Source organism: Borostomias antarcticus, assembly GCF_949987555.1.
Source record: "Borostomias antarcticus genome assembly, chromosome: 7".
Classification (NCBI taxonomy): domain Eukaryota; kingdom Metazoa; phylum Chordata; class Actinopteri; order Stomiiformes; family Stomiidae; genus Borostomias; species Borostomias antarcticus.
Genome location: NC_140240.1, coordinates 27857363 through 27880787, shown reverse-complemented (window position 1 = coordinate 27880787; position 23425 = coordinate 27857363). Strand labels below are relative to the sequence as shown.

Genomic DNA, 23425 nt, shown 5'->3' with positions numbered 1-23425 from the left:
TGCATGCCCAGACCTGCATGGCGAGAAGCTTACCACAAATACCATAGCTCTGGAGACCTGTTGACTTCTTTCAGAAACAGAAACAAATGTTTGATGTGTGCATATGCTCAGCAAAATAGGGGTGCAGCCTGTCAAACTAAATCCAAAATGGTGGGTAAACGCTTGCCAGATACAATGTTCTTTTTCAGCTTGTCATGGAAGCAATTTAAGAATGCAGCCCGCGGCAGACAGCCAGCCCTTGGGCCAGCCAGTCAGCCTAGCCTCTGAAGATTTGCAGTGGGATCAAGTCATTGGCTCACTCCCAGCGGGGTACTAACTGACACACATTGCTGTACAGCCAGGCAGAATAGGAAGAATATTCAAAGGCACTTCAATCGGAGCCTCCCGGAACAAACCTTTTAAAAAGGTGCTTAAGAGCCTTCCACTTGTGGTTTTTGGGCCGTCTCGTCTTTGTTGTTGAACTGAGACAAATGCGGAATGCGTCAGATGGTGTGGAACATGAGTTGGCATGACGATGCAGGAAAGAATCCAGAGACACTCTTGGGACTGAGGAAGGGCTCCCATGACAGCCACAAGGCCCTGCTTTTAGGCTGGCATGTTGTAACACAATCAATGAGCACAACTGAAACCCAGCAAAGGCCCCCTGGAGGGATAATAAAGGCATGATGCGTTACAAACTGTCCAAGAGTGAAACTATTGAACCAAATAGCCACTGAGTGACTAGAATTCTAAATGTCCATTTAAACTAATGTCAGTTCTCATTCAGTGTCCAGTGAAACATGACCATTTTCATACGGTGCGTCAACCTAACCAGGCTTTGCACAGGTAACGCATTCTTTCCACAATGCCTCCTTATAGACATGGCAGCAGGTGTTTGTGGTGTAACTGACTTTCCAGCAAGGCGCAGATGCTGTGGGTCTGTTTTTTACCAGCTCAAACAGCTTCCTCTTCTCCTGAACTGAGTTAGTGTGAATTAAGAGATATTCCATTCCATTGTTTTCAACTTTATCCTTAAGCCTTCTGTACAGTGTATGACTGAAAAAGTCTTAGATTGGGGATCCCTTCCCACTGTACGACCGGGACTCCGTCTCAAGACCATACGACGTGTGTATTCACACTATGCGATTTGTATTCACACTACAGTATACGATTTCTGTCAGCCACGATTATGCCCACGATTCATCTTGGCTAAACTTCTACGTGATCTGCGATCTACAACGAAAATATCTGACATGCCAGATATTATGTTGGGACGTCGGGTTCGAATCCCACCCTGGACAACCCCTTAACGGGGGTTACATTGGTGCCGTGACCCGGATGTCCAGTGGTGTGGAGTGAGTTTAGAGAGGTGAGGGTAACTAGAGTGAAAATGTGGCGTAACTGGTGAAACTCGCTCCTCACTGACAGTCCCTCCAAGAGGGACGTCCCTATTGGTGCAACAAGCATAGGCTCGAATCCCGCCCCTGGCAAGCCCTTCACACGGGTCATAACAGCATACAGTAAAATGCATTAAAATCGATAGTGCTGTATGCCATTCATGTAGTAACAAGGGAAAATCCAGTGAAATACGTTGCAACTGTGTAATGATGTTGACTGCGCTAAATGTATCAGCAATTATCTAGGCTACTTGAGTCTGCATACTTTTAGTTAGGCCAGGCCACTCGTTGCCAAATCCACGAGGTTTGAATGTGTTTTGAGTTTACCAGCAGCTTGTTTTTATCTCCACCATAATGAAACACTCTATTGGGTTACAGCAGAAAGAACGACGCTGGAATGGTGCAATTTGAATAGGCCTACCTACCGAGATCCAGTCAAACGCCCGAATGCAGAGTAGCCACACAAACAAACAACTTATTACTTTCTTTCAAAAAATGCGAGACGAACCGAGGGAGGCGCGAGGGACTTTGACAGAAATTGTATTGAGGTAAAAGCATTCTCCCGGGATTATGTTACACCTTGTAGTCTTTATTAAAACTCGCCTGCCTTGTACATTATTATCACATATCCTAACCAAACACTAGCCTATATTAGGCTAACTTATCACTCGATAAGGTTACGAGTGTGTAATTATTCTGATAGCCTGATGCCTTGTCCACTTTTGTCCCTATCTGTCCTTCGACACCACGTTGTGCTGAAGTCACTTTCGCTCCCAAACTTCCAAAAAGACAAGGAAATAAAACACTCACCTTCAAAGTAACCGTCTACTACTTCTTTCATGAATTATTCCCGCAGAATTACGGTTCATATACATTACAATGTAGCACCAACGTATTACATTAGCAACACAGCTCTCTTCTTTCGAAATATCTTTGATTGCAGCCTCTGGTGGAGGAGGGCGGAGTCAGGCAGCCTGGCCGTCGGACTACCTGACGACGGACAGCTACTTCATCAGTAGGCTAGCAATATTCCATTTATGTTAGGCTATTATATTATGGAAATGACCTTCTAGTAGGCTGTAAATATTTCAGGAGATTTCTCTCCAACATATAGTTTGTTGTAAAGATACATTGTAGATATTATTACTATGATGTACATAGCCATAATTAAAATTAAATATGCCTGGAGAAAACTGAAAGTTGCCAGTGGCACACGAGGGCGCATCAGTTGGCAGTATGCACGCCAGGGCCCGTAAACTCAAACTGACATAAACGAGCGAGATATAGAGGATCGTCCACACCCATTTGGACGACAGGTGCTTCAAAATGACAGGGCTCGACTCAGTTCATTAATTTATTGGCAGCAGCAGCAAACAAACAAAAAAAGATCTTCACCTGACAGATTCAGGGGTGTTCTGAAGCCTACATCTCGCCACTCTTTGTACGAAAGACATTTTGATACACAGGATAATTGTGGCAAATATAAATGGACCTTGTGACTTTGGAGGAAAGTACATGTGTGATTTCAGGAGGCCATCTGGTGGTCACTTCATGGGCTCAGTAAATCCATTGACCAACATCATAACATATTTATCGTCTTTAATGTATTTTGAAATAGCTTTACATTATTATGACATTATTTTAATGCAACATTACAGAAATTATTTACCGGATCTTGACAAAATAATATTTTCTAAAACAATTGAATGCATTTTGTACACTACAATCAGATGGGTTAAATGAATCAAAGACATCTGTAGCCTAATAATCATATTGTACAGTGGTGGCCAAAATTATTAGAACACTTGGCATATTTAAGAGTTTTCAGTTGTTTTTGTTGAATTGGCCATTAAAATACCCATAAAGCAAATGAAATATCTAGTCATCATTATGCTCTAGAAACCATAGAATAGAGCCATTATCAGGAGATTTAGGTCATTTTCCTCACAAAAAACAAGCAAGGCCTATTTCACTGTCAATGTCACACAATCACACCATGATGCCACCCATTCACACAAGAACTGAAAGGGGAGAGGTAGGAAAAGAAACTTTCAGACAGACAAGTGAAGCATCTCAAAATTCTCAGTCTTAAGGAGCGAAGAAAGACCTCATGAGAACTGCGTGACGAGATCAACACCACAATGACTAATGGTGCAACAGTGTCTTCAAGAACTGTGCGTCGGAAACTGGGAGAACAAGGACTTGTTGGCAGAATAGCAGCAAAGAAACCATTACTGAGAGAGAAAAATATAGTATTATGGTGTGGGGGGCCATTTCAGCCTCGGGAACAGCTGACTTAGTAAAAAATGATGGCATCATGGATAAGAAAGTATAGCACAACATTCTGGTGAGACTTTGGGGCGAGTTGGAAAATAAACTGGACAGATCTATTGTACATTCAAAGGAAATCCTTTGGCTTGAGTTGCAGACATGGGATAACATTGGTGTTGATGTTCTCAGGAAATATACTGACACTATGCCAAAGACATGTGCTGCTCTAATTGCTGAAAAAGGTGGACATACCAAATATTAAAGTTAAAAGTGGATAAAAACAATAGGACTCACTTCATCTGATATTTGTTGTGCTCACAGCAACCATCTGCATGTTTCATGAACATTATGGAATGAAATCATGTTTTGGAGGCAAAAAAGGTCAATATTTTCAGATCTGTCAGCTGTTCTAATAATTTCGGCCACCACTGTATACTCTATAAAATCTAAAACTGTCAATTTAAATTATCGAGAGGATAATCTTGATGAGGATGAAAAGACATGAGAAGAACATTCTACAGTATGTTAGCTAGAATAAGGGGAATCAAGTACCTCAGGCACAAACAGTGATGAGCCACCACATTAAAACCACCTACCTAATGTTGTGTAGGTCCCCCTCTTGGCACCAAAACAGCTCTGACCCATCAAGGCATGGACTCCAGCTCTCAAGGTGTCCTCTGCTCTGGTACATGTATTTGGATTTCTGTATATATTTGTATCTGGTATGTTGTATCTACTGTAAATTTGTATCTGCGTTACTTTGGTGTCTGCTACTACTACTACTTTATTGCATACATTTGAATTACATATTTGGATGTAATCCATTTCAAACGTTTTATTGGGAGTTAAAATATTGGTAGTTTATTACATTATTAGTTGCTACAGGGCTATAAAAAGATAAGATATTGTAAGAGGGTGAATTATTTCTACATGACTGTAAAAACTCTCGAAGGGTCAGAGCTGTTTCGGGTAGAGCTGTTTTGGCGGCAAGAGGGCGACCTACACAATATTATGTATCATTCTTCCCAAAATAATTGTTAGGCTACTGTTTGTGTGCTAAATAAACATTGTAATATTGGCAGCCATGAATCTAGCTGAATCTGTAAAGAGTGGGGGTTGATTATCGGTGCCGGTACGCAGCAGTTGTACAAAAATACATCTTTCCAGCATGATTTGATCCATTGTATTTCTTGTGAATCATCTAAGTGATTCATTAGGCTAGTCTGATTCATCTGTGTGATTCATTAGGCTAGTTTGATTCATCTGTGTGATTCATTAGGCTAGTCTGATTCATCTGTGTGATTCATTAGGCTAGTCTGATTCATCTGTGTGATTCATTAGGCTAGTCTGATTCATCTGTGTGATTCATTAGGCTAGTTTGATTCATCTGTGTGATTCATTAGGCTAGTCTGATTCATCTGTGTGATTCATTAGGCTAGTCTGATTCATCTGTGTGATTCATTAGGCTAGTTTGATTCATCTGTGTGATTCATTAGGCTAGTCTGATTCATCTGTGTGATTCATTAGGCTAGTCTGATTCATCTGTGTGATTCATTAGGCTAGTTTGATTCATCTGTGTGATTCATTAGGCTAGTCTGATTCATCTGTGTGATTCATTAGGCTAGTCTGATTCATCTGTGTGATTCATTAGGCTAGTCTGATTCATCTGTGTGATTCATTAGGCTAGTCTGATTCATCTGTGTGATTCATTAGGCTAGTCTGATTCATCTGTGTGATTCATTAGGCTAGTTTGATTCATCTGTGTGATTCATTAGGCTAGTCTGATTCATCTGTGTGATTCATTAGGCTAGTCTGATTCATCTGTGTGATTCATTAGGCTAGTCTGATTCATCTGTGTGATTCATTAGGCTAGTCTGATTCATCTGTGTGATTCATTAGGCTAGTCTGATTCATCTGTCTGATTCATCTGTGTGATTCATTAGGCTAGTCTGATTCATCTGTGTGATTACAACACACTGGTATATAACAGTAGCTACTGCATCTACACTTGACATTTTGTATCTGCAAGCATGATCTCACAGTATATTCCCATCTCTATCTCTCTGGAGACATGCACTTCACTACAATGACAGATTATACTAATTATCTCGGCATCTGCATTATTCATGATCCCCAAAAAAAGATTATAATACATAGATTATGGATCAGTTTTTTTGTTTGTTTTAAAGGCCATGTCAGGTGCCCTCTCTTTCCTGTCCTCCCATTTCTCAGTCAGTCCATTTACTATGCAGAAGGCAGATTTGGAAGCTCCTGGACCAAAGTAGAACAAACTCAATTAAGATTGCATTAGTAGAATGACAATTATAATACACCAGCAGCACATCCATTGAGGCGGAGTTAGAGAGAAGGAATAGGTCTCCCTTGGGTCGATCTTTCACAGTACCACCAATGGTTAGAGAGGAGGCAAGGGTGGAATGAGCCCTTTTGATTGGCGGACGGTGGGCGACCATTTTGTGGTCCCTCGTTGTAGTGACGTAAGGATCAGGGTTGAGGGGTCAGCTCACAATTTCGACTGCAGGGGCTTCAGGTACTTGTGGTAGGATTCATGGACCTGAGGAAAAGAACAGGGAGGAGAGCACATGGTTGCACTTAATAGATATACAACAAATACCCAAGGTTCAAGTTCAATACAGTTATATGTGTGTGTGTGTGTGTGCATATATATATTTTGTTGTTGTTGTTGCCATTTTCTCATAATTAATTAATTACAATTAATTAAAATGTTAAATTGACAGCCCATATGGCGAAACACGTTAATTTAATTAATGCAAATTAACCAACATTTTTAATTAAGCAATGTTGCCCCCGTAGGCTACAGAGAGCAAAGCAGCACAGAATGAGTAGGCTAAGTCTACCTCAGACAAAATGACAAACTGTCGCAAAATGAACTGCTATGGACTGCAGGTCAATTGCTATAGTAGAAGACAAGGGCTTCATGGAAGCGTTGCAAATTACGTCCTCCAATGCAACTACAAGCCGGCATCAAGAGGCACAATAGTTAAGAAAAATCCATGGACGTATCCGCAAATTTGACGTGTTGCTCAGATTGATTGATTGCAAATAATAATTGAAAATGTAATAAAATAATATATTGACTACTAAAGCCACCTTTTGTAATGTTTATTCAATGCTTTCCTCATCTGCCACAATAATGTCTTTGTCTTTTAAATGATTCATTTTGGGGCTTTTCCCAGCAAAAAATGATATGTGTGTTTAATTAGATAAAGTTGGTTTATTTTTTTTACAATTGACACCCCTAATATATATATATATATATATATATATATACACACACATACACACATACGCAAGTTTTGTGCAAGCATGCATCGGCATTTGGCGTTTCTGTGTAGCCTACTCGAACTGGCAATAGCTGGTAACATTTCGAGAATAAACTGCGTCCCGGGGCGCGAGTTTTAAAAGGTAATAAATGTCAATGTATTATCTTTCTGAGTCTCTGTTTGGACGATTCAGCTTACTTTTAGTAAATCTAATTGGAGAATTAGCACCAGACATGTTTGTAAAGGTCCAAATATCGCGATGTATTGCTTTAAATACCAAACATACATAATTCTTTTCCTCTTCATCCCCCCCTCTTCTCTCTCACTCCACACTCATATGCTCACTTCCCTATGAACTTGGTCTGAACCCTGAACTCTCACCTCTGTGCGGTTCAGGGGCGAGCTGCGGGCCCACTCGAACATGTGCTCGTACACGTTGCCGTCGTAACGTCCCAGGGAGGATTTGAGCATCTCGTCGCGGTAGTCGAAGGCGTCCACCAGCGCTACAGCGTTGGGCCTCAGCTGTGCCAGCAGCTCTTTAATACACTGGGACGCCTGGGAGACCTGGGGCCCGCTCAGCAGACCCGCCTGGGGGGAGAGAGGGGGAGGGAGGGAGAGGGAGAGAGAATGGGTGATATAGGTGAGCTAGAGAAAAGTAATATTTATATTTGGGGTGTGCCTCAATAGTCATAAGTAGCTTGTCCTCTTCTCTTTTTCCCCACTGCTCTGGATGTATTTCAACAGGTAAAAAGCCACTCTGTTACCAGCAGGAAGTCCCCAGAGTGCTGTGCGATGCCATGCAGGGCATAGAGCAGGGCCAGGGTGCTGAGGACAGAGTGGAGCCCCGGGTCCCCGATCTCCTCCAGCTTGGCTACAAACAGCTTCACCACCATGTAGTGGCAGTGGGCCTGGAGAGAGAGAGATAGAGGAGGAGAGAGAGAGAGAGGAGGAGAGAGAGAGAGAGAGAGAAAGAGAGAGAGAGAGGAAGGAGGAGAGAGCCGGGATGAAGAGCAGAAGTCAAGATTTAAGAACAGATGGTGAATGGAAGAAGGATGGAGCAGTTGGGTTTAGTGACTTGGTGAGAATGGATTCACGCATGTCAAGTGTCTCAGTGAGAAATCCTTGGATATTTTCCTTGAGTGTTCTCCTCTGACTACTTACGTCAGAGGCTCTGACCAGGTCTATAGAGCTGTTGTTCCAGGCGTCCTCCTTGCTTCTTCCGCACTGCAACTCCTGCTGGATACTCGTAGCTGCCAGCTTCACCAGCCTGAAAACGCACGCACACACGCACGCACGCACGCACACACACGCACACACACACACACACGCACGAGCAATGGTCACTATACACTATATAGAATCTTACAAAACGGTTTACTAATAATCGCCACTCCTATGTCTTCCTTACATCAGCCCCCTTCCTCTTCCAATGAATCCCTTCTTCCCCTCCTCTACCAAATATTTCCTCAGTATAAAAAAGCCCTCCATCCCTCCCTTGTGTTCCTCCCGTCTCACCTGGAAGCCCGTAGCTTGTACACCTCCACCAGGCCGGCCAGGTCGTTGAGGTGGACCGTGGGGGGGCAGGCCGACACAGGCTGGGGCTGCACCCTGGACTCCGGTTCGTTGAGGTAGGACACGATGCCGCTGAGCCGCTGGCCCGCCTTCGCCTGGTGGTAACTCTTCATTAGGTACCTGTGGACAGACACACACAAACACTCAATACCATGTTTGTAGACATTCAGTGACTGGCAATGCACTAGCAATACATAAAGAATATAACAAATATAATTATAGAGAAACTGAATATACAAACGTAGTCGAATAATCAGTGGGTGGAATGAACGATTAATCGATTAATCGTTTTTTGGCCGACAATTGAAAGATTTGATTCCAATGTTTTAGAAGTTTAGTTGAAGTTAATTTAGCCCCCATTCCAATCAATATAGCGCTACAGAACTGATGATGCATGACAATAAAAAAAGAATAATTAAAGGAGGTGTTTATTTGAATGAAAAAAAAGAAAGATCACAATTTGACCAAAATCGATTAGTGACTAAAAGTCGACTTCGACCGTCATGAACGATTAATCAATTAATCGATTAATTGGACCCACCTGTAAAAGAAACCAGCCAAAATCATAATTATTAACAGGTTTTCTATTGGATTGAGGTCTGACGACTGATACGGCCATTGCAGAACATTTATTTTGTTGTCATGGAACCATTTCGGTGTGGATCTTGAGGTATGTTTTGGGTCATTGTCTTGTTGGAAAGTCCACCTACGGCCAAGTCCAAGCCTTCTGGCGGAGGCAACCAGATTATCCACTAAAACTGCCTGATACTGTACTTGGTGGAATTCATTATGCCATCAATCTTAACCAATGCCCCTGGACCTCTGGAATTAAAACAGCCCCGAAACATCACTGGCCACCACAATATCCCCCCGTGGGTATGAGGTGCCTCTCCTTGTATGCATCTCTGTTTCACCGCTAAACATGCCAATGTATCTGACCAAAACATTCAATTTTGGTCTCAACTAACCAGAGCACCTTCTTCCAGTCGTAATGTAAATCACGTTTGGCAAACTCCAAGCGCTTGCTTCTGTGTCTTGTGGTAAAAAAAGGCTTTCCTCTGGCAACCCTTTCAAAGAGCCTGTGGTTGTGGTATCTGATGGTGCCTTCATAGGATGGCCCCAAGACGCCACCAAGGCCTGACATTCTTTCACAGTGATTCTTGGGGGTTTTGTTACTTCTTTCACCATCCTCCTCAGGATCCTGGGGGGCAACATGCAGTTGTGTCCCCTACCCATGAGGTTTTCAACGGTTCCATATCTTTTGAATTTTTTAATAATTGCCCTGACAACGCTCAGTGGTGTATTTAATCGTTTGTGGACCTTCTTAGCCCTTACCAGCTTTATAAAGGCCTACAACCATCTGCCTCTTTTGAACTGTGTTCTTTTATTTTCTTGTGGTGTTAAATGACAAAGAAATATTGCATGCGTGTTACCTCATTTTTATACCATAGTGAAACAGTAAGTGACGTAATGGCTCAATATAGTTCCTTAAGACTTACGCCAGGCTCATACTACAGGACTTTTAAAATCCTAACCGATTTTGAAATCAGGTTGCATCACACACATAAGGAGAATCTTAACTGATGTTCGTCTAACTACAAGATTTGAAAATAACGGCTCATCACACACTACAGGTCAGGATATTATCGTGCCCGAGGGAGCAACAAACCACTCGTCTCGCCGTCTCGCTTGTAAAGTAGTGATCTAATGGGTCTACGAGCCGATTGGGAGGTGTAAGACATACATCCTGAAGGCTGTACAAATTATACTAGTATAAAGGGAAAAATAAGAGCTCTACCACAGGGCGTGCATGTGTGCGTGTGTGCGCTTGTCTGCGTTTGTTTACCTCGCCGTTTGTAGCATCATGACGGTGTTCTCCCCCTCGTACGTGCAGGTGGGCGTGAAGTTGACGTAGATGTCCGGCAGGCTGCTGCAGCGAGAGTAGCCGTGCCCGCCGCACGACATGCGGCAAACCTCGATGCCCGAGTTGGCCGTCCACGTGGTGAAGGCCTTCAGGCCCGCCGACAGGGCGTGGAGCTGAGCAGAAAACAGGCAGAGAGACGGGGGTTAAGATGAGCTTACATACATTTCACAAATGGTCACTTCATCGTCACTCAAGAACGTAGCCATGTTTAAGTAGAGTATCTATCTGAGGGAGGATCACATCTGTGACCCGCCTCTAGATTCTTCCTTCACTTGCTTTTTTTCAGTGAATGAAACACTTAGCCTATAGTAGTAGAACTCTGTATTGAAGCACTCGCCTTGATAAAAGTGCAAAATTGTTTTACATTGTTATAAATTGACATTATTTTATCCTCTTTCTCACAATAAAATGACCTTGAATTGTAAAAAAAATAAAAATAAAAAGTTACACAAGTGAGGAGGCTTGCTCACCTCGGGCAGCTCGCTGAAGTCCCCCTGGTTGATGTCCCCGGTGATGCGGTGGTAGGTCTGGCTCATATACTGGCCCACAAAGTGGAAGGCGTAGGCGGTGGCCAGCAGGGGGAACAGCTTGTACTGCTGGGTCTGGTAGTCCAGGATCTGGGGCTCTGGCTCCCTGCAGGGAAACACAGGGATTCACAAGAAGATATAAAAGCATTATTCATGTCTGTTCCAAGGCCTGTGTTTTTGTCTTTGGACTGTAGATGGATGTAAGTGTATGTGTGTGTGTGTGTGTGCGTGTGTGTGTGTGTGTGTGCCCATTGTATGCGTGTGCATACATTTGCTGATGAATGCATGCTTCTGTGGCCAGACTCTCTGACCCCTGATGAATGAATGTGCAAGTGTGTGTGTGTGTGTGTGTGTGTGTGTGTGTGTGTGTGTGTGTGTGTGTGTGTGTGTGTGTGTGTGGTGACCGACCCCGGGCGGATCTCAGACTGGTGTCGGACGGTGCTGTAACGGATGGCGATGGTGCAGGACTTGGCGAGGGCGCGGGACGACTCGCCCACGATCATGGAGCGGATGAAGACCATGGTGCCGTAGGTCAGCTTGGCGCTGGGGGGCTTCAAGTACGTACCATCTACCTCCACCTAGTGGCGAGGGGAGAAAATACACGGTCAGCTGATAAGTTATACCTGGGGCCATGGCACACATCTGCACATACTCAGATACGTGCGTGCGCGCGCACACACACACACACACACACACACACACACACACACACACACACACACACACACACACACACACACAGATACATGAATGTGCAGACACACACACACACACGCATACGTACACACCCGCAGTCTCACGTTACTATGCTCACCTTGGCGTATTTCATCAGCATGTTCTCACGGGGAATCCGCACACTCTCTAGTTTCAGGTAACCATTGTCGACCTCATCAAAGCCAAACTTGGGTCCTATGTCTCCAACCACAATCCCTGAGACAGGAGGTGGATGAGATAGAGTGTGTTTACGAAACAACCCAAAGCCACATTCAGACAAAAAGACAAAAATAAGCACAGTGGTTACCTGGCAGTGGTTGGTGGGTACCCATACTGCGCAGGGGCACAATGAAAGCATGCAAGCCGTGACACTTTCCCTGGGTGTGAAGCTGAGCCAGCACTATGGCGTAGTTAGATGTCTTACCCACTGGTGTGAGAGAGAGAGAGAGAGAGAGAGAGGAGAGAGAGAGAGAGAAAAAGACACTGTGAAAGATTCCTTTTGATAAAATAACATATGAAGCAAATATAAGTTGTAGCACTTCTCATAACAGAGAGAGTGTGTATGTGTATGTACTTACATCCCCCAGGCCACCACTTGATGGAGGTCACTGTCGGGCTGTGCATGACAAACTCCTGAGTGGCGGGGTCATAGGTCGCCGTGGTTTCCAGCCCTCGGAGATGGGTGCCTAGACAAGGAGAAAGACCCCCCACACACACACACACAGAAGGCTGAGAGACAAAATGTCGACACTCAGTTTATAGAGGGACAAAGAATTATATCAATCAGGATAGGACTGGCTATTGAATGGACTGGAATGGAAATATTAGCCTCTCTTCAACTCAAACATCAGAGGCAAGACTTATTGTATGTCGCTTTAGATAACAGCGTCTGCTAAATGACTGCAATGTACAGTAGGTAGAGACAACTGTAGTGAATTCTCTCGTGGGTGTTTGACGGACCTCCAAAACCAACAAAACAAAACAACAACCCTGTTAAAACTACTGCCGGCAATCCACCTCATCCTGAGCTGTATTGCCGGGCCCATGCGTTCTCACACAGTGAAGGATATCCTCACTGAGATCCCTCTCAGAAGTGAAGCTGTTCCCTACAAAGGAGACCAAAGGGTCGGGGGGAAGGGGGCTACAATTTGGCCTCGGAGGGCATTCCTTGCAGACGCGCACATTGGCCGTGGCGGACAGCCAGGGTGAGAGGAAAGCCAGGGGCGATGGGCACGTTCCAAAAAGGAGGGAAGGCATGCAATCCCCACTGCACAAAGCACAAGGCATGCGTTGACAGAGAATTAGTAATGGCAGATTTATACAAAAGTCCCCTCAGTGAGACATCCCCTTCTTTTTTGCAGAGAGATCTACTCAACGTTCCCTAACCAGCAGGATACAGAGGGTCTACAGACAGAGGGTCTTTAGCCATAGTGTAAAACTTCCATTCTATTCAACCCTCTAGAACACTCTAGTTTACCGTGGCCCATCTCAGTCTGAGCGTAGGTGCCGATGATTTCCAGGTTCCAGGCGGGCATGAAGAGGGTGTCCATCTGCTCGGGCGTGGCCTGGTTGAGAAGTGTGGGCAGGAACATTGCCAGGTGGAGGTCCAGGGGTTGCGGACGCTCGTGGTGCACACAGCTGGACCAGTTCCGGGTGGGGGGGGGGGTTGGTATGTGAGGGAAAGGAGATAGGAGTTTGGGAAGGACCATGGATAGAGAGGGACACCCAAAGACACAGGAGGATTGAGGTTTAGTGCAGAGCTAGATATCAGAGCGAGATTCAGGGGAAGAGATGGATTTAATGTCATTGATGGAAAGGAAAGTACTAGTGTCAAGGAGAAAAAAAAATAAGAGGAAAACAATAGGTGCTCATTTCTGACGCCATTAATAACTATTACACAGAAAAAGCCTCTTTAATATCCCAGATCATTGAGGTGGTTGCTAGCAGCAGCCTTTGGATTTACTTTTATGCTAATTCAGAAAAGAATTACACAGTTTTGCCATCGTTCATTTGGCTGAAATGTGAAATGATCATTGTACTTTTCAGGTGTTGAAGGGGAACTTGTGAGGGAAATGTGAAAGCCTGAAAGTAATAGCAAATATCATAGTCCATGCTAATGCAACTGGAGCTATTTGCTCCAGAGAAAGCCTTGAAGCAACTCATTAGAGCTTTGAAGTTAGTTTTAAAGCCCCCATGGTTAAGAGATTGTGAGGAAGGGTAAGGAACTTGGTCTCCACCCAAAGCTGCGCCATTCCGGAAGCCGCGCCAGGGTATTGTCGCGACCAAGTTATGCGGTGGACCAGGTTGTGCATGGACATGAATGCTGTCGATTCAATTTTTTTTAATTTTTTTTTACAAACATCTTTATTTATCACACGGTGAGAAACACGCACGTCACACGCCGAACACACAAAATGGCTGGACTGTCCAACGATGGAACTCCCGTCGTCTTTCCCCCAAGGGCAGTTGGGAGCACACAGTAGGCAGCGGCAAAAAAAATCATAGCCTATAGATATCTTATTCTTCTAGTTTTACACAGTGAAAGCGCCTGATATTGCATTATATTGCTGCGAGGTGTTCATTGCCTGAGAAGCTCCGCCGGAGGTGGCACCTGGATTCTCTCCAGACAGGCTCTTCCTCCAATAGGAGGAACAAGTCTCATTTCAGTTTTCTGTAAAATCATGCATATGTCAAAAGCATGGTGCGCGAACAGACAGCCATGGGAATGACATGATTGCAGTTTCGCCATGGCGCTGCTTTGACCCTAAACCTGATAATAAGTTGGAAAATAGGCACTGAACTAGACCCACTCTAAAGCACAACATTGTTGGTGCAACATTGGTGCAATGCTGGTCCAACATCCGATCAACCTAGTAGGCCTAACTGACTAACGGCATTCCCAATTTTAAACATGTATCATTTCAATAACAATATCAAAACAAATAATGCCAAGGAAACTAGCCTGGCCTACTTCACAAATTCCTCTGCCTCTCCGAGAACAATGTTGCATTCAGGTGGCTGAAACTCTACCTCTTGGCTGAACACCTTGCGTGCCCAAAGAAGTGAGATTGATATTCGACAACCGGTAAGCTATTCATGAATTCAGCTATTCACCAATTAAGTTGGACGGCCTCACTAGTAGCCTACAACATTCACCCATGAGGGAGTTTAAAGACTGAACTTGCCCATTTCCCATGTTTATGACAGAAAAGGTCCAAAATTCTGCAAGAATAAAGTTAATCATTTGAAAAGAGTAGCCTAGATTTGGATAAAGGGTGAGGGAGGGGGAAATCAAATTGCACGGGACTAGTATTACCTAGGGACCTCATGTGATTTAGATTTATTATCCCCCCATATTCGCATGGGATAAGCAAAGTCTGTATTAGAATCGAATTTAGCTAAGTGACCTTATCTCCTGGATATGTCACGGCTCTGTCTAACTGCATTGAATTTAATGTGTGACATGCTCCTGCATTTTCGGTAGCAGTGAAGCAGCCCTTTATATATTTATAGGCTAAACCGCTTGAAAGAGATATTTTGCCTTCCAACAGTGTAAAATATGTTTTACAACTCTAAATATTGACTGCCTGACAAATCACTGAAGTCAGCTGTTTTATCTCCTTCACGTGCTAAAAGCTCTGTCAATGCGGTCGAATGTGCTTATGGTATAATTCATCTCAAATGGAGAAATTATAAATCAGTGTTTGCAATTTCTTTTTCTAAATGGGTATGCTTTTTGTAACCAAATGATAAATATGCATAGCCTAATGCCTGCCAATTTGTAACAGAATAGCACTTGGCCTAGGCCTTTCCAGTACCACATGGGCACAATTAAAAATGAAATCTAAATATTCTCATGACAAATACCCTGCAAGCCTGTTAGCCTATACAATGCTGCTCGAGTCCTCACTAAGACTAAGAAAGTGGAGTATCTAAGGTCTTTACACTGGCTTCCTGTCTGTCAAAGAACTGACTTTAAAATACTGCTGTTGGTTTATAAAGCACTGAATGGTCTAGGGCCAAAATATATTTCTGATCTGCTCATACACTATGAACCATCCAGACCCCTCAGGTCGTCTGGCACAGGTCTGCTTTCTGTCCCCAGAGTTAAAACAAAACATGGAGAAGCAGCGTTCAGTTTTTATGCCCCACATATCTGGAACAAACTTCCAGAAAACTGCAGGTCTGCTGCAACTCTTGGTTCTTTTAAAACAAGCCTGAAGACTTTTCTTTTTGCCACTGCTTTCTAAGAGGAGTTATGTTTATCTGTATACTGCACTGTAACTTTTATTCCTGTATTCTATGTGTCCTGCGTTTTGTTTTAAATGTCTATAATGACTTGCTTTTTGTTTTAATGCTTTTAATTTGTCCTGCCTTTTGTTTTGAATGTCTATAATGTCTTGCTTTTTGTTTTAATGCTTTTAATGTCTCATGTAAAGCACCTTGAATTGCCCTGTGGCTGAAATGTGCTATATAAATAAACTTGCCTTGCCTTGCCTATACAAGACATGTAGCCTCAGTTTACCATTATCATTTGGAGGATGCATGCTTTCATATCACTATAGGCCTATAGCCTATATCGTATTAGCCTACTATATTTCGTTACCTGCCTAATAGTTGGTGATGCATTTATAATCTTTAGGCTCACACGACCCTTTCATTGTAACAAAGGCCTACCTTTATTTATCTGTGCCATTCTTGGTTAAGTTTGTTAACCATTAAACTTTTCATGAATAATTGCCAACGCAGCCTCCAGTCCATTCTGACCTGGCAGAAAAATAAATAAATAAATACAATCCCAAATCACGAGAAGCAGATTCGCACAAGACTAATATTATCACATGACCTCTGTGTTTGGCAAAATATGGTGGGTAATTTGCGGTGGAATTTTTACTTTACAAATTACAGGCAGATTTGCAGGGGATTAAGATGGCAGACGACCTCCGCAATTATGATAAATTACTATAGGTCCCCAGGTAATACTAGTCCCATTCGAATAGGGCTTTAGCAATGAAAATGCCCACAAGTTTGTAAACAAAGCCCACATACTGTATTCGATCACCACTAGCAGCCAGAGAAGAAAGAAGAGAGGTGTGAGAAGGTATGGGATAAAACTACAGACAAACTGGGAAAGATGGTTCTGGGAAAATGTTTGATATTGAGATCGAGTCTCTCTCTAGGCCGTCCTCGTACGAGCCCGCCATCAGCTAGTCTCCAAGTGCTATATCATTGTTTTCTTTCAGCAATTTTCACTTTATTTGAGCAGATTAGGGCAGGGACGGGCTGTGTGGGATCTACAAACAGATTCTGTAACTAACATGAACCATCTTAGTTAGTTCAGAGATGAAATATGAAGTGTTTGCAGATATGAGGTACGATGAACTATGCATCTACTCATAAGCAACTTTTGTTAGTTACAGAGACACAAAATGTGCTACTAACCCACAGGGAACCGTGCATCTATGCATAAGCCACTTTTGTTAATTACACAACTTGCTACTAACACACACACACACACACACACACACACACACAGGAGCCTACCAGGGCGATACAACTTCAGTGATCCGTCAAACACCAACAAGAGATTCACAATGGCCACCTCACCTCAGTGGATTGAATGATATCATAGATTTAAAAAACAGAAATTGTTCCTTCCAACACCTACCCCTCAAAAATGTTACTCCACCTAACGCCACTTAGGGCCATTCAACACCACTTATAGGGCCTTTATCATTGAATGTCTGTAGGGTAGTAGTAGTAACCCTATGAGTGCTAGTGTCTAAATAAATCAAGTCTATCAGCAGTACTACAGTTGTCAAGGACTGACCGTGGCCCATCTCTGTCTGGGCGTAGGTGCCCAGGGTCTGGAAGGACTCAGCCAGGGGGACCCACTTCTGGAACTGCTGGGGGTCACTCTGGGTGTACAGGGTGGGCAAGTACATGACGAAGTGGACCCCCAGGGCCTCGTTGCTGTTGCCCCGCATAATGCTAGGGGAAGGAAGGGGTGCACACAGGGCTGAAAATTAACACCTACCACCGGCCAAATGCAGGTAAAATTTCCAGTTGGCGACTAGATTTCGGAAGGCTATCTGAAAAAAATATATACTTGGCCGGTAGATTTTTTCATCTATAGTCCCCTTGGCAGGTGACTCACCGTGAGCCAAAAAGTTAATTTTCACCCCTGCATATACATACAGTGGGCTGACCACAACAGACACAGGCTTGTAACTATAAACTGTAGCTAGCCTAGAGGATGTGTCATTGACATGGCATGAACAAACAGCCTGGACTGGACTAGAAGACTTTTGTTAAATGGAAGACTTGGTTTTAGGGAACACAAGTATACCAGTGTACATCAACGGGTAGGCTTAACGTCAACTGTGCACATTTGCCAGGTCCACTGCTTACAGTCTTGCTTACTGACTTATTAATAAAGCCTAACCCAATGAATGGAGAGATACAGTGAGAGTAAAGAGAAAAAGAAGACCTAGAATACCCTTTGGCACAGTTTCACCCTAGTTTTGACCTTTGCACTAATTAGAGATGGCTCTGTCCCACAGTGCATTGCTCCATGACTCACACACCAAGGAACCTTTATGGCTTGACATAGTGGCAGAGAGCCAAATAACCTGCCCCATTAGACCACAACACTGTTGCTCTCTGCATACGCCAGGGCTGCTGCAGGTTAGTCTATTTCACTGTAGTTTTCTTTACTTCATATAGATAAGTTACTGAGATAAGGCACCATACACAAGAGAGTATGACAAAGCACATTTTCCCCTACTTACGGTGGATGATAGCAAGGTAGAACATTAGCATGGGATGTTGCATAGCCTTATTGTAAACCAGGTGAAACTTGTAGCCTGGTGGACACGGTGTTGAAAAGTCAACGGTGCCCATCATCATACGGGTAGTTCCAACCTCGCAATCTGATTTGTTAAGAGCCTTTATATATTCCTGATATACCAAGGGTAAAGCCTGATTTTAGTTCTATTTGAATTATTACCGCACCACGTTAGCTACTGTAGCTTTCTATCCATGTGTAATGTGGCTAGAGATGCATCGATCCACTTTTTTTTTACAGTTCCAATCCGATTCCGATACCAGAATTTGGATATCTGCCGATACCGATCCCATATCGATACCACCGGTCTTTTTTGGAGCGGTCTGGATCGGAGACCAATCCCGAACTGGATCGGATCGGTCCCGTATCTAAATGTGGCTGCAATTCAAATTTCTAGAGAGCAGCATCATCATCATCATCATCATCACAAATTGGATGCCAACTCGGCTGTGCCTCCAGCCTACAGTATGACCACAGCACAACCGCCAACTCGGCTGTGCCTCCAGCCTACAGTATGACCACAGCACAACCGCCACCCCCTCTCCTAACTTACTGCTTCAGTATCACAGACAGAGTACAACAGATGCTACTTACTATGTTGTCTAAAAACATATACCTTTAATGAGATGTTTCGCAGATGAATCCATAAATAACATCCGAGAATGAATAACAAGATACTCAAACTCCTACAAAGAAAACCATATCACCACATCACCACAGAGACCCATAGTGGCTGGTGCTCTCTCGCTCTCGCTCTCTCTCTCCCCAGTAGATCTTCTCTCTCTCTCTCCCGTCTCTTACCTCTTGTACCAGTAGATCTCCTCTGGGTCTGAGATGCCATAGTCCCTGAGCTTCAGAATCATCTGAGCGCTCTTCTTCACTGCTGCATCATAGCGCTCGCTCCGGGACAGGAAGTTCAGGTCCTCATTCTGGAAGTCCGGGTCGCTGATCACCAGTGACTCTGTATAGATAGGGAGTTAAGGGATAAAGTGGTAGGCACAGCAATGCAGAATGATAATTAGACAACTATAAGGTTATTGTTGCATAAAATTGACAGTCTTAACTCGGATGTAGTCCTAGGTGTGAGTCTGCAGGGTGCAGAATGCAAAATGAGTGCCAACATTTTGAAAGAATGGATCTAAATCTTGTTAGGCTACGTGCAAAAGAATTACACTCATGTAACATACTGTTTGAGCTCGCTGGTGAAGGCAAAACAACACACATTATTAGCCTACATAGTCAGACAACCAGCTAAATTGAACATAGCTGGTGACAATGCTAAGAGATACGCTAAGTTAGCAGTCAGCTTGCTGGTACCTGGTACAGGGTGTGAATCGGTAAGTGATAGTGTCATGTTAGTGATAGTGATGCTAGTGAATGAAGCTAGATAACACGCTGGATATCTAGTTTGCTGGAAACTTAGGAGTTTAACTTTTTTTCATGTTGTAAAGGGAGGTTCGTGGGCAGAGGGATAACAGAGCACATGAGCCAGCGAGGTAGTCAGAGAGTTAGCTCACTATAGCTAACGTTAGCTATTCTAAACTCACCAATTTCTCTCCTCCTCCGAGTCTTCTCCGGACTACCGTCCAGGATGTGCGTGAGAATCTCAGTGTCAAACGTGGCATTTTCCCGTTCCTTACGTATATCAGGGTTCATAGCTGAATTACGAACAACGACACACTTGAACGTCAATAACCGCTGTCGGGTCGTGGCTAGAAGAGGTACAGTTACGTCTAGTGTATAGGGGTTTTAAAGGCTAGTTCCCATACACGCAGAGGCTATTTAGGGTTAAGGTTAGGGTTGAATTTAGGTTTGAATTAGGGTTAGGGTTAAAATTAGGTTAAAATTATGTTTAGGGTTAAGGTTAGGCTTAGGTATAGGGTTGGGTTATGGTCAGGTTTAGGGTTATGGTTTGAGCGATCTCTGCATATATGGGAACTAGACTTTTACACAGGCCGTTAGCTGTACCAATCTGTGTGACAGATTTCAGTCAACTTCCTTATTGACCTCAGGCGGGAGTAAAAAGCACATGACGACGTTGTTCCGCCATCATTGAAATGCCAGAAAACAGTGAACTACAATCAGTAGTCGACATTATTTTTTTGTTTTGCACTCTACAGACATGCTGCCAGCAGCTGCAGTCTTTAATTTTCCTTGGGAAATCCAGTCTGGTGCAGTGAAGGAGGGAGACTCAGTGAGGACCTTTGGAAGGTGAGCTTTAATATATCACAGATTTTTCATACAGTAGACCTATCACAACTACACTATTGCATAACAGTCTTGTTTATTTTCCAGATTGGCATGTTACCAACCAGAAGAATCAAAGGCAACGTTATCTGCCCAGCATACCTCAACACAGCACCAAGTTGTCATTCAAACTACACTTGTGGAGCCCTTTGAGCCCATAATTGGGGCCCAGTACATGGTTCTGGGTGAGATTGAAAATGCAGAGGGTAAGAGGATTTAAAATCTTATATATTCCAACTCAACCAAATCAAGCACTTGTTGGTTAAACTCACTCCCCCAGTATAAATACCGTCCACCTGAACCGATGAAGAGCTACTTTTTATCTGCGTGTGATGTCTGTCACGCTGGAGACCCGAGTTCAAATCCCACCCTGGACATGCTGAAACATATGCTACACACACTTAAATCGGGTGTGTTAGAGCAACATTTAGAATCAGAGCTAAAGAACACTGCCCAAAGATAATTCAATCATATTTTGCTTATTGTCTTCTCTGAACAGCAGGGAGTGGTGTTGTGGTACGAGCGCGTGTGCTGAATTGCGTGGACGGGGTCAACCTTGCCCTTCTAGAAAGAGCCATCAATGAACAGAGGAGCTACTTCAAAGACAGGGAGAACAAAGAGACCCGTACTGCTCAGACACCTGCTCCGCCCTGACCTGAGCCTCAGCTGCAGACATGGAAGCAGACTTGTGTATCTCTATGGCCTCAACAGCCAATGAGAATCCATCAGTGTCTTGCATTCGAAATTATGGAATGTTGGGAATTATTTGATTGTACCTTAATGCCTCTGACACTGCAGGTATTATGGTACCACTTGTGTAATGGTTCCCTTGCATATGCGATGACACTGTTTATGACTTAGCATGTTGTTTAAAAATGTCTTAATCATGTTGCCTATATCAAAGGACTATGCCCTGAACAGGGTGATGAGGCCATGATGACGCATGATCAATGAGAGTAATGTTTGTCTCTTCTCATGCATAAGACACAGAAGGTGTCCCTTGCAACTTTTGAATGACAAATGCTTGAACCGTGTTGTATAAGGATATCCAGACCTACAGTACATAAAAGCAGATTGTTCACATGCAATGTAGTCATGCCGTTATTTGTCATTCGTTCAGGAATTACTGTTCAGGAATAGGCTACACCCAGTTCAGGAGTACACCCAACAATGAATGTTGGGGTCAGGGATATGAAGTGGGTCAAGAGAATCCACAGAGACTTTAATAAAGTTTACACATTTTATATGCAATGTTTTCCAAAAATATTGTTTTCAGGAATAAAAATGTCTTAATGATGTTAATTTGTCATTCTGAACTAAGAGATGTGTATAATTGTATTTCTGTATGGTATTTTTACCATACAGAGGAAGTGAACTGAAGAAACCCACAAGCTTGGACAATGATTTCATCTATCTTTAATCAATCCTTATTTATAAATAATCTTGAGAAATAATACCAGCACAATGTCCCAATATCCCTAATAATAATAATACATACTTTACATAATTGTATTTCTGTATGGTATTTTTTTACCGCAGAACTGAGTAAACATACACCTGTACTATGATTTAATTTATTTTTAATCAATCATTATTTTCACCAAACAATCTTGAGTTTAAAGTAGCCTAACACAGACCATGCCAAAACAATATCCATTCTAAATTTAATAATTAACCAATAAAACATTTTTAACTAACAAAAAAACCTCCAAGCCCTTAGAAAAATAGGTAGGTGCAAGTACACGAATGTCACACATCTTCATCTGAAACTGTAATGCCATCATCTTTCAGCCTCTCTTCTAAGAGGTGAATGTGAAGTTTTGTTTCTCTCTGTTGAAGCAAGGTCAGTTTAATCTGCTCCTCAGCTAGAAAGATCTTTCTCTGCTCTCTGTTTCTTTCCTCATCAGATCCCCATAGCCATCTTGACTCTTGAATCAGTATATGATAGCGATCATGGTTTAGGCTTAATGTAATATGAATACAAATAGAATATATGATGGACAGCAAAAGAAAGGCGTACCATAACTCAACTCTAACGTTTCAGAGTGCCGTGAAGCGAAGACAAAGATGTTAAGGCCTTCTGCCTTGGTTCTGTTGCACTTTTGGAGGTTATGGCAAAGACAGCCCACTATTTTCTTGAAAAATAACATAATTGACTCGATATACTTGTCCACATTTTCGAACAAAAATTAAGTTACGATCTTTTGCCTTTGTAGGGTAGAATAGTTAGACCTGACAGATATGACCAGCCCCAAACTATGAGATGACACTGTTTATGGCATAGCATGTTGTTTAAAAATGTATTAATCATATCACCTATATCAAAGGACTATGCCCTGAACAGGGTGATGAGGCCATGATGACGCATGATCAATGAGAGTAATGTTTGTCTCTTCTCATGCATAAGACACAGAAGGTGTCCCTTGCAACTTTTGAATGACAAATGCTTGAACCGTGTTGTATAAGGATATCCAGACCTACAGTACATAAAAGCAGATTGTTCAGGTGCAATGTAGAGTCATGCCATTATTTGTCATTTGATAGCAGTTCAGGAACACACCCTCTTCCTCCTGACACACTTATGGTGCGCTTAATGAACGTTGGGGTCAGGGATATGAAGTGGGTCAGTGGAAGTGGGAGAATGA

The 23425-nt window shown here is 43.1% G+C and overlaps 3 protein-coding genes across 5 annotated transcripts in view; 1 reads left to right on the top strand and 2 right to left on the bottom strand.

Annotated features, from left to right (window-relative positions):
- The window catches only part of LOC311311411 (inactive rhomboid protein 2-like), a 32741-nt gene extending 30438 nt beyond the window's left edge, over positions 1 to 2303 (bottom strand). For both annotated transcript variants that reach the window (XM_084441112.1, XM_084441113.1), the window contains exon 1: positions 2187 to 2303. The gene's annotated coding sequence lies outside the window, so the exon portion shown is untranslated. The remainder of the gene's footprint in view (positions 1 to 2186) is intronic.
- A 615-nt stretch (positions 2304 to 2918) lies between these two features.
- On the bottom strand, positions 2919 to 20289 carry acox1 (acyl-CoA oxidase 1, palmitoyl). 2 transcript variants are annotated; one of them, XM_084441065.1, is made up of 14 exons: positions 20081 to 20289; positions 19335 to 19494; positions 17517 to 17677; positions 12265 to 12372; positions 11994 to 12113; positions 11787 to 11902; positions 11381 to 11550; positions 10916 to 11078; positions 10368 to 10558; positions 8465 to 8641; positions 8111 to 8216; positions 7714 to 7857; positions 7331 to 7537; positions 2919 to 6219 (listed from the first exon to the last, which is right to left on the bottom strand). In XM_084441065.1, exons 1-14 carry the CDS (start codon positions 20187 to 20189, stop codon positions 6169 to 6171), a joined length of 1983 nt encoding a protein of 660 aa, XP_084297191.1. In that variant the 5' UTR covers positions 20190 to 20289; the 3' UTR covers positions 2919 to 6168. The 2 variants fall into 2 exon arrangements, with proteins under 2 accessions (XP_084297191.1, XP_084297190.1); XM_084441064.1 differs by lacking the exon at positions 17517 to 17677 and adding an exon at positions 13164 to 13324.
- On the top strand, positions 19993 to 21989 carry ten1 (TEN1 subunit of CST complex). Its single transcript, XM_084441066.1, has 4 exons — positions 19993 to 20029; positions 20654 to 20744; positions 20829 to 20986; positions 21280 to 21989. Exons 1-4 carry the CDS (start codon positions 20017 to 20019, stop codon positions 21432 to 21434), a joined length of 417 nt encoding a protein of 138 aa, XP_084297192.1. The 5' UTR covers positions 19993 to 20016; the 3' UTR covers positions 21435 to 21989.
- Positions 21990 to 23425: the final 1436 nt, after the last annotated feature.

Coding starts and splice junctions, on each gene's coding strand:
- ten1 (XM_084441066.1), top strand. Junction 20,745..20,828: donor TCAGTGAGGACCTTTGGAAG/GTGAGCTTTAAT, acceptor TTTATTTTCCAG/ATTGGCATGTTACCAACCAG. Junction 20,987..21,279: donor TGAGATTGAAAATGCAGAGG/GTAAGAGGATTT, acceptor TTCTCTGAACAG/CAGGGAGTGGTGTTGTGGTA.
- acox1 (XM_084441065.1), bottom strand. CDS start 20,189: ATGAACCCTGATATACGTAAGGAACGGGAAAATGCCACGTTTGACACT. Junction 11,903..11,993: donor TACCCACCAACCACTGCCAG/GTAACCACTGTG, acceptor CTCCTGTCTCAG/GGATTGTGGTTGGAGACATA. Junction 6,220..7,330: donor CGCCCCTGAACCGCACAGAG/GTGAGAGTTCAG, acceptor TCTTTTCCTCAG/GTCCATGAATCCTACCACAA.